Raw genomic sequence first — 14,229 nt, 5'->3', positions numbered from 1 at the left:
TGGCTCAATTAAATATCTATATTTTTAGTCAATGAATTATTTGAAAGGGAAGGAAATATTTCAAATTATCAGGTATTCAGTGGTATTAAGAAACTGAAAAGATTATTAGTCCTAGAGAAGTTATTAATGACCTAGGACCAAATAAAGGAGTAGTAGTTGTAGACAACAGAGGCATGCCATGAGAATGCCTAATATATTAGACAACAAAGTACTTATCTAATTACTAAGCTATACCAAATATAATGATGACAATTGAATTTTGTTCCTGTAAATTATCTTATGTCATCTATTACTTGTAAATGCTTTATCCAAATTTTTTTTGTTTGGTACAATGCTCTGCTCACAACATTTTTTTTTAATGTGGAGAAAATATCAATACCTACCTTATCACCAGAAGCCCCTTGTTCTTGCTGACATTGGTAAAGATAATCCTTCATACCATTCAATTCATCAACATGTATCTTTCTGACTAGTTCCTGGCGTTTTTGAATCTGAATGGTACCTAAAACAATATTTATTAAATTCGTCTTTTATAAGTTGGAAAAAAACTTTGCCATTTATAACTATATTTTCATTTTTAACTTTTTTCTGAAGACAGTAAAATCCCATTTATCCAGACTGTTTAGTGTCCTAACAAAATGAAATGTTAATATATCCCATAATTCATAATTTAAAAAAAAATTTTAATACAACAATTACTAAAGCTATGCCAAACACAATTTAACATTTAATTAAGAAATCAATTGTATATCAGTTGCCATTATAAATTCTACTATAACCAGATATGCACAGACAGAAACCATGTCTTGTATTTTTTCTTACTGATTTTGCTTAATTGTTCTTATTGCTTCAAGAGAGCTATTTGTAGCAGGAAGTATATACAGTCTGTGACTACTGACTGAAAAAAATGGGAGGTGTCATCAGCAAAGTAAAACTACCTTCTGTTCTTTGTGTATTAAATAGGAACACAGATTCTGTTATTATCATGTTAAATTTAAAATAAACTTAAACTGTCAACAAAGTCTGTTTTATTCACAATACTTTCCTGTTCTGTATGTGTTGAAATGTTCATTTAATTTCATCATAAATAATTTTTCTAATGTATATGTCAGAATTCACTACTTGAAAAATTCTAGTTATTTAAGCTTTAGGCAGCTTAGGATCTTGATAAATGAGGTTACTGAATGATTATATGATGATTAAAGTTAATTACAAAAGATAATAAGTTAAATGTCATTAACTTTTCATAAGCACCAACATAGAAGAGTGAGGTTTAATTTTTTTTTTTAATGATAACAAAACTGAAGAAAAACTATAATACTTAACAGGATTTCATTTTGGAATGTTTTGTTTTTTAAAACCTGTGAAGTTGGAAATAATTTTGCTTTCCTTTTCCATAGGCGGAAACTGAGGCCCTGAAAGTGCAATCTTATACAGGCATACCTTGTTTTATTGCACTTTGCTTTGAAGATACATTTTTTTACAAATTGAATATTTGTGGCAACCCTGTATTGACCAAGTCTTATCAGTGCCATTTTGTGGCTCTCTAAAATTTGGTAATTCTTAAAATATTTCGTACTTTTTCATTAGTATTATACCTATTATAACAATCTGTGATCAGTAAACTTTGATGTTACCACTGTAATTGTTTTGGGGCACCACAAACCACGCCCATCTAAGATGGCAAACTTAATTGATAAATGTTACTCCTCACTGCTCCACTGACTGGTTGTTTCCCCATATCTCTCTCCCTTTTCAGACCTCCCAACTTCCTGAGATACCACAATATTGAAATTAGGCCAATCAGTAATTCTACAATGGTCTTTTAAGTGTTCTAATGAAAGGAAAGAGTCAATTGATAAAGCAAACTTCATCTTATTTTGGGGAACTGCCACAGCCAAGCCCCCAACCTTCAGCAGCCACCACCCTAGATAACTCCACAGCCATCAACATTAAGGCAAGACCCTTCACAGCAAAAAGACTGAAGGCTCAGATGATGGTTAGCATTTTTTAGCAATAAAGTATTTTTTAACAAAGGTTATGTACATTTTTAAAGGAGTAAGGACTGCTACTGTGCATTTAACAGACTATAATATAGTATAAATGTGACTTTTATATGCACTGAAAAACCAAAAAATTCATGTGATTTTGCTTTATTGCAAAATTCACTCACTTTATGGTAAAGGTCTAGAACCAAACCTAAAAAATATGTGTATGTATGTATAAGGTACACTTGTATCTATTTACAATGTAAGTCATGCAAAGAAATAGAAATTAATTAATTTTCAGTTCTATTTTCCCACACTGTATGTTATAGATGCAGATGAAAAATAGGGAAGGGAGAAAAATCAACAAATCTGCTCCAAAAGATAATTTTGGCAGTGCCTCATGAAAGCAGAGCTGTAGGGACTCTTAGGAAAGCCACAATTCTACCATCCTCTCAGAAGCAAGAAAGAGCTTAGACTAAATAAAAGCTGGCATATTTATCTACTTTAAAATATATTATGCAAACTGCTCAGACATGCATACTATACACATGCTGCTACATGCTTCATGCATATGATAAAATCACAATTTAATAGAGCAAAAGTGCATTTGGTAAACAAATGATTTTTAATCTTCTGAATTTCCTAGATGAGATTATCACCAAAAAGGTGCTTTTGCAGGAAGCAGCAAAATGTTGCATCTGTAACTGATTCCTATTTTCATTAAGATTTTTCCTAATTTTTTTTTCCTGAGGGATAGAGGAAAATAATAATAAAAAGAAAAGCAAAAGATTCTCATACATCTCAGTAATGGACCCTAAATAAAAATGCCTAAAGATAGACATATGAACATGTGTAAACCTTAAAATTTCCCAGACCCTACTTTATAAGATTGGATTAAGACCATTCCCCATTTGGGCAGTGAACTCTACTTAAAGCAGGAATGTGAGAATTCTACTTTACCTTACTTGGGTCTGCCCTAGGGGAAGATGAAGTTGTAAGCTCTTTTCTGAACAATGAAAAGTACTTAAACCCATACTTTTCTTAAGCTAAGTACCTATAAAGGTCAAGCAACTTGTGAATTTACAAGGAACAAATAACTGGAAAACTTACTCAGAGCTTTCCTGGTGTGAATTACTCAAAAATCCACACCTTCTTAGGTGTGGACTAAGAATGGGCGGTCCTTTAGAAACATCTACAGTGATTGGTAGATGTAAGGACTTAGGGGAGGTGACAGAGGAAATTTTGCCCTTAAAAATAAGAGCTCAGAGAAGAGCAAAGGAGATCTCCATTTCTGACTCTCATTCTGAAGGAGAGCTCCTTGAGGAGCAACTCTGAGGGGCTCTGTCCCTCTGGGCTAGGAGCTCTGGAGGCTCTTGAGAGAGGCCCTTTGAAACAATCTCTGGCTGGAAGACTCTTTGAGGAAGGACGCTGGCCTGGATCACTGATCCAGGTTATCCTCAACCCATTTCCAATCCTGTGCAGTGACTAATAGTTCTTAAACTCTCACTTTCTGTCTTAGAATCAATTCTAAATATTGGTTCCAAGGCGGAAGAAAGGTAAGTGACTTGCCCAAGGTCAGAGAGCTAGGCCATATCTGAGGTCACATTTGAACCTAGGCCCTTCTACCCCCAGGCCCAGCTCTCTACAGACTAATGGTTCTAAAACAATATTATTACCCCCACATCAAAAAATTTTAAGATCTATTTCAAATCAAGTTTAAACTCTTCTCTCTCTCTCAAAATTGCTCATAATGTGGCTCAGTCTTACTGATTCAACCTTACTTCTTCCTACTTTTAAACAAAAACTTTCTGTTCTAGTTTTCTTCCCAATCCTCACAAACAAGGGTCACCTTCATGCTTTTGCTCACCTTTCCTAGAATGATGTCCACTCATTTATCTAAAATGTACTTATCCTTCAAGAGTTATGTTCATTCCTACCCCTCCCAGAACCTTTCCTAGACTCTTTTCAGAACTTCTATAGTGGATACATATTGGTTGTAAAACATTTCAAAACAATCATACTGTCTCATATATTCACTACTTCAAGAAAGGGAAATCTCTCTCCAAATAGCTTAAACTCTTTAAGAAGAAGGACTGTGTTTTATAGTTATTTTTTACTTAAGTGGTACCTAGGATAGGACTGAATATGTAGTAGACAATAAAAACTACTTTTGAAAAAGAAATGTCTGTGGTAAGACAATATGATTACTAAAAATTCCCTTGGTTAAGTTTTCAATACTAGCCTCTTGTATAATAAAAAGCTTGCTTAATCAGTGCTCTTTCAAGTTTTACATGAACAAATCAATTCCTTGCTTTTTGGGTATAATGATCTTTGTTATTATGACCCTTGAGGTACTATAGGGCTTTGAAGAACCTTTTGAAATCCCAAAGAGCAAACTGTCAAATATAACCTTAGACTTAAGTGCATTTTCAGACTGATATTTAAAATATACTAGTAACCATACATACTTTAACTAAAACAAATATTCATTAATCACTATGTATGGAATACTATATAAGGCACTAAAGCTGAAGAGATCTGAAACAGGCCTAGATCTCAAAGAAATCTTTCAAACTAATTATAACAAAATACACCAATAACTGATACAGGGCAAAGTGTAATAGGTGCAAAAGACAAATGCTTTCAAGTGGAAGCAGAATAGGAAAGAGCAGGGGGAAAGGAAGGCTTGATAGTGAGGTTGCACTTCACCTAGACCTTAAAAAGGGAGCAAGATTCTAACAAATGTAAATAAAAGAGAATCCATTCTAAGAACTGGATATAAAAGAGTCAAATGTTTTGAAAAAAGAAGGCAGAATGGTAATGGTGAATATGCCAAAAGTTTAGGTGGTTGGACCATCAAACATCAAGGAGAAAAATACATGAGTTTTGAAAGTAGAATGAAGGAAACTTTTGAAGAGCTTTAAATGCCAAGGTCAGAAATTATGCTGGAATAGATTATTCTTCAGGTCTATTCCACAGGCAGTACAAAAATTGTTAGAAGAGCTATAACATGACCAAACCAGGAAGATGAGAAAGATGGACTGGAAAGGGAATAATGGAGGCAGGAAGACCAGTTAAAAAGTGTGTGAAGAGATGAAGAACTAAAGTAGGGTGGTTTTAGAGGCAACACAAAAGAAGAGATTCAAGATCGATTTTAGAGTAGAATCAAAAGGATGTAGCAACTGACTAGACACTAAAGGTGAGAAGAGCCAAAGGTGAATCCAAAGTACCTAAGTAACTAGTAGTTGTACCATTCATTAGGGAAATAGGAAGTACTATGTATGATCTTCATTTATTTTTTAGCATGTTTAGTTTTGAGCTAGATTCACATCTCCCAACTAGCTATAGAGCATCTCCTCTTGGAAAAAAGTACCACTAGTACATTAAATAGAACATTCCCAATATAGATCTTTGCCCTACATTTATTCCTTCCTTATTCACTAGATTTATCAATGTCAATAATTCATTATTCCCTATAAGAAACTCTGATTTTATATCTGACATAAGAATAGGGACAGAGACTGAACATGTGATTTCATCTGTATTGGGTACTCTCAGATAAGGAAACCCCTGTACAAATGCAGGCCAGAACCTTCTCTGAAACTTAACAGTATCAGTGTCCAGAGTACTAGGAAGTTAAGTAACTTGTCAATGGTCTCACAGAAATTTGCATGAGAAGCAAGACTTGCAAGTTTTTTTGCACACAAGGCAATCTCCAATTCCACTAAGCCACAGTATCTCTCAATCCCTGACATGTCATAGTTATTTTTAAGAATAAAGGAGTGGCCCAGGTTCTTTCTCTCATCTTTTGTATAAAATTAGTTACACCAAGTTCTTTCAATTATATCTCTGAAACATCTTCTGCCTCTGCCTTTCCACCCCTAATCCACTGCCAATACTTTAACATAAATTACCACCAATCTGGGCTATTTTAGTATCCTAAGAGCTTCCAATTCTTATCTATTCTTCATAACACTGACAAATTAGCTCCCTAATGCATGGGTCTGATTTTAATAGTCCTCTGCACAAAAAGCTTTCATGGCTCCTTGCGGCTTACCAAAAGTTCTAACTCCTTTGGCATTCAAATCCATGCACAATATGGCACCTCTCTATTCTCCTAGTTTTACCTTATATTAGATGACTTCAACAATCCCTCACAATCCTAAATCTACGATCTTATGATCACACTTCCCTATATGTTCTATGTTGCCATGCAACTATTATTTCATTCCCTAAATGTGTCCTATAATTTTTCAGTTTCTTGTATTTGATCACAAAGTTCTCTAAAGCCTTTCCTGGTGGCTCTTCTCCCACACGCTAATCAGTAATGATGATACCAGTACTCCTCAGACCTCTCTAATACATTTATATATTACTTATCTATTTATGTCTTTATTTTATAACTGTGGTATGAAGACAGTATCCAAAGTATCAAAAATCACTATTACTTAGAGGGTTGGAGAAGGTGCCTGGTGAGTATAAGCATGATGCAACATATCACAAATAAAGAACTTTGAAATTGGGTACAAGATGTTATCAGAAAAAGTATATATGATAGAAAAAAGAATTGGGCACTCATGTGGAGAGGATGAGAGATGGTAAATGGATAGTGAAAATATTCACTAATATTTTTGAGGAAAAAGGGAGAAAAGCCTCACTGGGTTCACTGGGTAAACTACATTTATGGGACAAAACAAACAAAAGTCATACAATATGGACAGGCAAGAATGGGGGTATAAAAGTGCATCGTAGGAAAGACCATCCAAACTGATACAATCATGTAACCTTGTCTTTATGCATGAGACTATAGGTTCTAAGACAACAGAGACTACTTCCTATCTATAATTATCTTTGCTTGAACACAGAACAATGTTCTATATACAATACCATTTATGGAATTTGTGAAGTTTTGCTCTGGTGGGACATGCTGAATTTGGGATGATTAGGCATCCAGATGGAGCTATCCAGTAAAGAGTTAGAAATATGGAACTTGGCTCTGGTAATAGGTTGGAAAGAGCTACAGAGATTTGAAAGGTAATGACTAACATTAGGTCAGAGTAGGTATCATCAACAAGGGTGAGAGTGTCAGAAAAAGATGAGGGCAAAGGATGGAATAGTAAGGACACTGAAGACAAACCATGGGAAGATAGATGATCAAAAAGTAGAAGGTAATATCAAATACTTCTAAAAATACATGGTCAAGGCAGATAAGGCTGAAGCCACTGAATTAGAGGGTAAATTAGTAGCCTTGTGGGGGCTATGAGAACTGAGGGGAAAGATTTAAATACTGAAAAACTAATTGCAGCCATGATCATGTTAAATATAAAATATATGAGTAAAATACAGGCTAGGAACATTCTTCCCACCAATATGGCTTGTGTACAATTCAAATGTGGCCTATACATGGCATTAGTTTTTCGTATACATCTGCACCTTTTCATTTCAAAGACTTTATTTTGGGGATGTATCCTACATTCAAACCAGTAAGATCATATTAGGGAGTTTAGGTGGGTTGGTTTGTGCTTATGTGTACCTAAATACATCAGAACTTTGTATATCCAAATATGAGTTTCCTTCAAAGTAATTCTTGAGAGGGTACATTATTTGTTCCAATGATATTGCCACTGGCCTAAAATATTTTTGGAACTGACTGCAGAGACTATAGAAATGTTATTTAGAACATTTTCAGCAGATATTCAAATGTTTGCTCTTTTAAGAGTGAACTTGATTTTTTAAAAAGTCAAGTCTCATGGATAATATATCTAAGCCATACACTATTTGGGCCCAAAATCATTGAATGTATTTATCTACTTATTTTCTGAATGCTTAAATTGTCTCTAAAGAGAACTTCAAAGAACAATGGCAACAGCACTGGAATACATGTATAGTCTCCCAGGAGTAATTACTTTAAAGAGCAATACTTATTTAGCTATATAAGTTTCGGCTTATTTTTTTAAAGGCACTTGTTACCTTACATTACAATTATTATATTACATTAAATTACATTATAATTGTCTTCATAATCTCATCACCAAAAAAAAATAGGACACAATTACAGAAAAATAAGCTGCCACATGTAATTATAGTTATTCTAAATAAATTAGTGTAGCAAATACACAGATAAATGTGAATGCTTTATTGCTTCTAATCACTGAAATACTTTTTATAATATTTTAATAGGAAAATAGTTGTCAATGAATAAGTACCTTTTGTTTCTAAGTATTTTTAATTTTTTTTTTTACCAAATGCTCAAAGGCCATGCAATAAATATGTAGGTGTTTGTGCCACTTGGGTTTATCAGTAAAAATTCAACATTTTCTGGTATTAAATTTTTCATTAAGAGAATAGAAGATATTTTTTATTACCTGAAGGTTTACCTGTGGAAAGATAACAGTATATTCAAATAAAAATCAGTAAATCCATTGGTTATATATTAAAACAATTTTAGATACACAAATATGCATGCACATGAAAATATGCGAACTATCTGAAGAAGGGATACCCTTCAGATATGGGCACTGTCAGTAATGATTTGAGGAGGGAGGAGAAAGGAGAATCTAAGGAAGGTTATCTGGAAGAAGAATTATGTGTTCTGGACTTTAAAGGACATATAGGAATTAAAGAAGGGAAAGAGGCATATCAGGCATGAGATCAAAGGAACAAGAATCCTAATGGGAAGACTTCCAGTGTGAAAACTCCTTCCTCAACACAGATCCCAATCAAGCTATGTGATTTGTAATTCCTAGGGAGCCACCTGAGGCACATAAAGGTTAAATTATGGGATGGAGTGGAATAGAGATGAGGCATAAATCTTGTGTAAGAAGTGAACCCAAGTCTTCCAACATACACTATTCCAGGCCATCATATATATATATATACATATAAAATATTAATATAAAGTGCTTTGCAAACTTCAAAGCACTATGAAAATATTAGCTATTATTAATCTGACCCATTATAAAATGTTACAATTGAGTATCCACATTATAATATCATTGTTCTAAGTTTTAATAGCATGACTGCTCAAATGAGCCGTCTGTTGGGTTTGGAAATATTTGTTATACAATAATTTTTAACAGGAGGATTGATTTTTAAACTATTGGAAGTAAAGGATGAGAATATTGACTGCAATTTTATAGCAAGATGTATACAAATATTTGGTTATATAAGTAGTGCTAGTACTGTGTTGAGTATACAGTATATAAAATATCCAGAAATAAATGATTGGACTACATACCTTTCCCCTCCCTGCAGAAGAGTGCTATATGAGTAACCATCTGGAAGCCTATTTCTATATGTCCCTTTGAAATTCACAATAGTTAGACGTGATGACATCAATGTACTGAGAGGCATCTATAAGAAATTAAACCTTGAAGATGTGTAGCAATCTGTCAATACAGTGAGGAATTAGGAGTACATCATTTCTCCTATTAGCACTACACAAAGTTTTTCTGTCAATCCAAATACTATCAAGTGATTTCCTAACTTAATAGAACTGCAAATTACTTTAGCTGCCATTGGAGAAGGCAGGAAGTATTATCTTAATTTTATCTAATAGGCATGTTTTAATAAGAGACATCACTCTGGAATTTGTTCATTCTTTGTATAGAAATAGAATTAAACTGCTACCCTATCTGATCATCTCTTATTGTGAAGATTATGGCATCTTCAAGCTACAGTTCTTAGAAATCAGGAGATAAAATGAAATGCAAAGATTTCAGATCATTGCAACTGGACATGCCAAAAATGTCTTTTTTATATCTTGTTAGCAGTCATATATTTTTGTTGTGCTGGCAGGATAAGAATACAAATAAAGTTAAACCAATCACAAAGGCAGGAAACCAACCACAGCCCCCAAAGAAAAGGCACTTAAGATCTGATACAGAAGCAAAAATTTAAGATTACCTGGTAAACTGAAAATATTCAGAATTAAGTACAGATTGGATATAAACATCAGTAAAGTTAATGGCTGTATCCTTTCCAAAAGAGCTCTTCTTGGCATTTCAACCCCCTTCTACCAATACTATCCTTTCCTGAAATTTCCCCACCTTTCTTAATTTTTTGCTAAAGACTCCAAATGCTAGATTAGACGGTATAAAGTTTGCATCTTTCTGTTCCTTATTTGGGAGAGGCAACACAATGCTATAATATTAAAATAACTGTTTTAATCTTATCTCTCAGCTATTGAATATATAACCTTGGGAACAGTCACTTACCTTCTCTAAAAACTCAATATCCTTTGGCTGTAAAATGAGGTTAATATGTGTACTATCTGTATCTCATAAGACAAGTGAGGGAAGCACTTGTATATTTTAAAATGTCATACAAACTATTGTTACAACATACAGAGAATGATAAGCAGAACGAATTATACCAACAATGATATCCTAAGTGAAAGGGTAAGTGATCAAGAAGTTTCCCACAACTTTTCACTTAAGCTTTAGATGCTATGCACAATGAACAATTCAAGGCATGGAAACACTGATGAAATATATAAAATGTGGGGAAGTCATGAGGAAACATTTTAAATTTTACTAACTTATAGCAACAGTAAGAATCAAAATATAACACACATAAACAGGAGGAAATTAGTAATAGAGATTTCAAAATGTAAATTTCTCTTAAATATCTCAAAAACATTACATAAAAAGTTCATGATCTTCCCACCAGTTCTAAGATCCTGATGATAATGACTAATGTAATTACAAATAATTACTATTTTGCCCATATTATAGTCAACATTACAGTAAAAATCTATACTTTTATTTGAACCATTCTATCATATTAACTCTGAAAGGCAGGGATTTTATTTATTTATATATTTTGCGTGTATATTTGAGTGTGTGTGTGTGTGCATGTGTGTGCAAAAGAGGCAGGAATTATCCCATTTTATGGGAGAAAAAAAACCCAAGGACCTTAAGTATTTTGACATTAACTGATCTAATTAATCACAGAATCTCTACTATGCAGGACATGGGCCTGACCTTAGTATACTGACCTCTCTATTCATCAGTCTAATCATAACAACAATCTAATTCTTAATTCTTACCATAGAAATGTCCAAATCCCATGCTGACTGCAATCACCAAAGCTAGTATAATACACTTGTTGAGGCTACTATTGAAGTGGCGCTGGTGCACCTTTTCCTTGGGAGAATCAGATTCATGTTCAATAGGTGGTCTATCCTCAGATTCTGAACAAGAAATTGTCTTCTTTCGAGCACGTCGTCTTCTCAGTGTGGGGCTGGGCTGATGACTTGTTTCATCACTACTTGACTCATCATCACTAGGCCGGGATGGAAATACTATTAAAATTAAAAAAAAATGTAAAAGATGTGAAAAACAGTTCAAAAATTTTCCAGCAACATGTATTGCTGAAAAGTGCTATATGATGCTGGACTTTTATTCCACATGTATCGCTAGGAGGGAGGTGTTCGGGATTGGGAGGAAAAGGCATTTCTATAGATAAGTTCATTAAACCCAGGTACATTCTTCATTCCATTTTTCACCTGTGGAAAAGTTATTATTCCATTCTAGTCTACTCTTAGCACTCAAATAGGAAAAAGGTTTATAAATTGTGTTAATTCAAAAGAAAATGAAACCAGCTTGTCAATGTGCTCTCAAGAAGGGACAAACTTTAGAGACAATAAAATGCAGGAAAAAATGTACAACCAGATACCTACCCAACTAATTTACAACATACAGAGAATGCATACTTCATTTCCATCAATACATCATCAAGGCCAGAATATTTAAATTTGACAAAAACTAGTAAAGTCCTTCCCTTAATTTCCTACTCTTATAGGACAGATATAATTTTACCAATTAGCAGATATCAACAAAAAAGAGGGGGAAAGCAGTATTTTAATGTTAGAAATAGCTCTTCTGCTTATAAACTGATCTAGATTTCCAAAGGAAAGCCACCTGAACTAAATGATCTCTACCCAAGTGAGTTTTGCTTTTCTTTTCCTGACATTTCCCCAGTAGATTGCTACACTCCCTTTTTCTTGTCAAATTCCAATTTATTGAATCAACACTTTATTGTGATCAGTAGCAGCAGAAAGATATAAACAAAAAGTTAAACTACATGAAAAATAATTTCCACAATCTAATAAAGAGAAAGATCTCTTGGAGGAAGAAGAAATCATGAACTTAAATTTGAGATCATGAGCTCCAAAAAAAATATTCATGCATTACATATTTAAGATGTCTATGCAAGTAAGAGTAATGGTCATGCCACAGCCAAGATGGTAAGATTTTTAGGCAATGCTTTTCCAAGGAAAATTGGATGAATTCAGTTAACTCTCAAAACTATGAAAACAAAATGCAGAAATAAAAGGCACAGATAATAAACATTCCTAACTTTCCATGACCAAGGAAAATTAAGAATGAAATAAAGACATAAATAAGGTCGTCAGTTTTTCAATGGCAACTTTTAAATATATACTCTCCATGAAAATGTTCCTCAGGCATGAGTTCCCATTTTCTTCAGAAAAGATAAATTTTTAAAACAAATTCTTCCTTTAAAGCTCTCATGGTCATAGCTTGACAGGATTATGTAAAATCAGACCTCTGTACTTAGAGTTGATAGAGTACTCAAAACAATATTAAAGAATCATTTTCTAATTATGATTGAACAGATCATAATAATTTTAAAAATAATTTTCTGTTGTACATCAGTGTTTGTACAAATAGCTAAAAGGCCAGTCTAAACTATATCAAACAGCACAGGTCACACACTTCCTCATTCAAAATCTATTTCATCTCATATTGCTTTGCTTTACAGTGCAAGCAAATTGAAAGCTAAAGCAATCAGCTGATAAAATGAATTCTGAATTTTAATTTGGTCCAATTCTTAAAATTTAAAACAGCTCAATGGCATGCAAGAAGCTCAGCAATACTGTGAAGTCCATTTTTAAAAAAAATATAATTTTGAACATTTATTTTAGTATCACATAGCACAACTGGATCTTTAAAGCACTAAACAAATGTGACTGGTTACATTCAGCTCTAAGGAAGCTGATCAGATTTAGTCACACCACCTTGAAAGAGTTGGCTGGGAACATGGTGTTTCAGTTGGTCATCCCATCCCCTTATGCACTCTGGAATCTTCCACAGCTTCTCCCACCACCTTTCTTTTGTGAATAAACAGGAAAAAGATACTTTTAAACCTTTGTTATAAAAAATAAAAAGGAAAGATTTTTAACTTACTTTAGAAAAGTGTCACCAATTAAAATTTAATCAATTTGTACCATAACATTCAAGTAGGTCATTATTCATTCTTTTGCTTCTTTATTATAAATATGAATATTAAACTTCCCTATATCTAACCAAGAAAAAGTGACAAAGACATAAAAAACTAAATCTTGAAGAAATGATGTTTGACAAGTAAGAAAAATAAAGCTCTGTGATATGATAGTGTATAACAATAGGGAATACTGAAATTAAAAAAAATAATATAAAGGGTAGGGAAAATACTAATGGAGATCAAAAAATAAATCATCACCACTGCAGACACAAGATAACTGTTTTCTATAACTCTTTCACAGATGCTAAAACATCACTATTTCTTTTTTTAACATCACTATTTTTTTACCTTATTCTACTGTGTTTTGGGTTAGCCTTTACCAACTTCTACAAAAATTTATCCAAAAATTGGAGAGTGGAGAAAATGTTATTGATTGGCACCATGGCATTTTCTATATAGAAATTATGACATTCTGTCAATGTGTAACTGAAAAAGATGTTTATTATTCCTGATGCCAATGGGATATTACTGCCAGAAAAAAGGCTTCTCTCTACAAAATTACAGCAGCACAATTCATTATGACCAAAAAATAGAAAATCCATGTATCCAGCAATTGGGAAAAGCTGATCACTATCATATCTACATTAAGTAGTAGAAAGAACACTAGATTTGGAATCAGGAAAAGACTAGGGTTCAAATCCAGCATCTAGTATCTCTTAGCCATTTTTGACCACAAGTAAAATTCCCTTAAATTCTGAAGGCCTCAATTTTCTCAAATGTAAAATGAGGGAAAGACTTATATTGTTCTTCTTTGTTATAAAAATCAAATAACATGAAACATATATATGAATAGTATGTTACAGGAAATGTTAAGTATATATAATTTTAAATATGAAAAACTAAGGAAGAGGTGCAAAGTTAAAAAAAAAAGCACCAAACAATTCACAGGTTGATAAATTATATAATCAATAACAAAAGGAATAAAAGAAGTATA

General features: G+C 33.2%; 1 protein-coding gene across 13 annotated transcripts in view; it reads right to left on the bottom strand.

The window, feature by feature from the left end:
• The window catches only part of CCPG1 (cell cycle progression 1), a 79,687-nt gene that overhangs the window by 16,849 nt on the left and 48,609 nt on the right, over positions 1–14,229 (bottom strand). For 7 of the 13 annotated variants that reach the window (XM_056809893.1, XM_056809867.1, XM_056809887.1 and 4 more), the window contains 2 exons: positions 11,038–11,292; positions 384–502 (listed from right to left, as the gene is read on the bottom strand). In XM_056809893.1, coding sequence (XP_056665871.1) covers positions 384–502; positions 11,038–11,292 — 374 coding nt within the window. Of the gene's footprint in view, positions 1–383; positions 503–8,353; positions 8,366–11,037; positions 11,293–13,029; positions 13,123–14,229 lie in introns of all 13 variants that reach the window. The other 6 variants (XM_056809851.1, XM_056809861.1, XM_056809888.1 and 3 more) reach the window with 2 other exon arrangements.

Source organism: Monodelphis domestica, chromosome 1 (genome assembly GCF_027887165.1).
Source record: "Monodelphis domestica isolate mMonDom1 chromosome 1, mMonDom1.pri, whole genome shotgun sequence".
Taxonomy (NCBI): Eukaryota; Metazoa; Chordata; class Mammalia; order Didelphimorphia; family Didelphidae; genus Monodelphis; species Monodelphis domestica.
This window is presented reverse-complemented; position numbering and strand designations above follow the sequence as displayed.